Consider the following 2,191-nt stretch of genomic DNA (forward strand, 5'->3'; position numbering starts at 1 on the left):
GAATTTGAAAGGGACTGTAAAGTAAGATACAACAGTAAAAAGAATGCGAGGGAAGCTGTTGTACTAGGTACATGCCATCATTGCAAGAAGATAGTTGATGCTGGTAGTCTCAGTGGTACTACAAGGTTGTCTAATCATCTAAAGATTTGCCGAGACAGACCACAGAACAAGGCTGGACAACAACAGATTGCTACTTCACTGAAAACAGCAGGTAACAAAGCTTTAAAACTAGCTAATTGGAAGTATGATCCTGCTATTTATAGGGAATACATGATTAAAATGATTGCTAAGCATGATTACCCTCTGAACATGGCTCAACATTTTTACTTTAGAATGTATTGCAAGTCTTTGAACCCTGCTGCTAAGATCATGAGTAGAAACACAACTAGAAGTGATTTGATGAAGTTTTTTCATGAACAAAAACAAGAATTACAGTTAGTATTGGATAAGTTGACTTCTAGATGTAGTCTTACAACTGATATGTGGACTGCTAAGCATACTAAAGATGGGTATTGTTGTGTGACATGCCACTACATAGATGATGAATGGAATTTGGTTAAGAAAACATTAGCTTATATTGTAGTGCCATCACCACACACAGGAGATGTTCTCACAGAATGTATCAAAACTTGTACTCTTGAATGGAACATAGATAGGAAATTCCTTGCTTTAACTGCTGATAATGCTGCTGCCAATGGTGTTATGATGAGAAACTTGATTTCGTGGCTAAAGAGTAAGAATTGTCTAGTTCTTGATGGGGAATTGTTTCACATGAGGTGTGCCAACCACATTCTTCATTTGGTTGTCCTAGATGGTATGAAAGTTGCTGCTAAGTTTGTGCAATCAATTAGAGATTGTGTTAAGTATGTTAAAGCTTCACAAGCTAGGAAAGAGAGGTTTGAATTGGCTATGTCACAGGTTAGGTTGTCTGGAAAGGCAGTTAGTCTAGACGTGGACACTCGATGGAACTCAGTTTTTGTTATGCTTAAGAATGCAATCGGGGTGAGAAAAGGGTTTGAAAGATTAGCTGTCCTTGATCATGAATTCGTCTGTATACCAAGTGAAGATGAGTGGGAACAAGGGGTAGTTATTTGTAGGTGTTTAGAGGTGTTTAATGATGTTTCTACCAGGTTTGCAGGGATGAAGTATCCAACTGCGAATCTGTACTATAATGGGGTCTATGAAGTTCACAAGTGCATCAAACAATGGGAAGGAAGTGATTATGAGTATATCAGACAAATGGGGTTGAAGATGAGAGAGAAGTTCGATGCGTATTGGCTCGAAAGTAATTTGGTTATGGGCATCGGTGTTGTGTTAGATCCTAGATACAAGGCAAGATGGGTAGAGTTTCGTTATAAGAAGTTGTATGGAACTGGCTATGCAGTTGAGTATAACAAATTCAAAGAACAATTGACATCTCTTTTCAATGCGTATGATTCACAAAACTCAAATGCAGATGAACACTATTTTGGTGGCCGCAGCTCTGTCTCTAGCTCAAGTGTGATGGATTCAGACAATCCAGATGAATTATGTGATCCTGAATATGTTGAGTTTATGATGGAGAACATTGACTTTGAGGTGCAGAAATCTGAGTTGGACAAGTATTTAGAAGAACCAATGCTTATCAAAGGCTCACCAAAAGATGAGTATTTATTTGAAATCTTGAGTTGGTGGAAGCTAAATGCACCTAAGTACCCAACTCTTGCAAAGATGGCAAGAGATGTCTTGGCTATCCCAGTCACCAGTGTGGCATCCGAATCAATGTTCAGTGCAGGTGGTAGAGTGCTTACAACACACAGAGCTTCATTAGATCCAGAGGTTGTTGAAGCATTGTTATGCTTAAGCGATTGGTTGCCAGATTTCATTTGTGATGAAGGTAAACATTTTTTTCTTCTTAAACTCAGTGCATAGTTCCTATTATTACTACTTAGACAATTGTTGTGTATCTTATTCTATCTGAATGTTGACTTGTTAATTGTTATAATGCAGATATGGAAATTTTGGAAACCGAAGACGAATGAAGACAAGAGAGACCCTGTTTGAATATCTGTTAAGTTTTTACTTTCTTTAGCCATTCCAAGGAATAACTTGTATCCATGCGCTTCATATTCGCCTGGAGTTCGCTCCCAGAAATATAGCTATCCCTATCCCCTCACGTCAATCCCACGAGCCTCTTATCCATTCTCATTCG

General features: G+C 38.4%; 1 protein-coding gene across 1 annotated transcript in view; it reads left to right on the top strand.

The window, feature by feature from the left end:
- LOC113276489 overlaps positions 1–2,071 on the top strand; it is a 2,185-nt gene extending 114 nt beyond the window's left edge. Inside the window, exons 1-3 of the mRNA XM_026526101.1 lie at positions 1–211; positions 1,775–1,876; positions 1,990–2,071. The exon at positions 1–211 is cut by the window's left edge and continues 114 nt beyond it. Coding sequence (XP_026381886.1) covers positions 1–211; positions 1,775–1,876; positions 1,990–2,021 — 345 coding nt within the window. The 3' untranslated portion in view covers positions 2,022–2,071. The remainder of the gene's footprint in view (positions 212–1,774; positions 1,877–1,989) is intronic.
- The last annotated feature ends 120 nt before the right edge of the window (positions 2,072–2,191 follow it).

Source organism: Papaver somniferum, chromosome 1, assembly GCF_003573695.1.
Source record: "Papaver somniferum cultivar HN1 chromosome 1, ASM357369v1, whole genome shotgun sequence".
Lineage (NCBI taxonomy): Eukaryota > Viridiplantae > Streptophyta > Magnoliopsida > Ranunculales > Papaveraceae > Papaver > Papaver somniferum.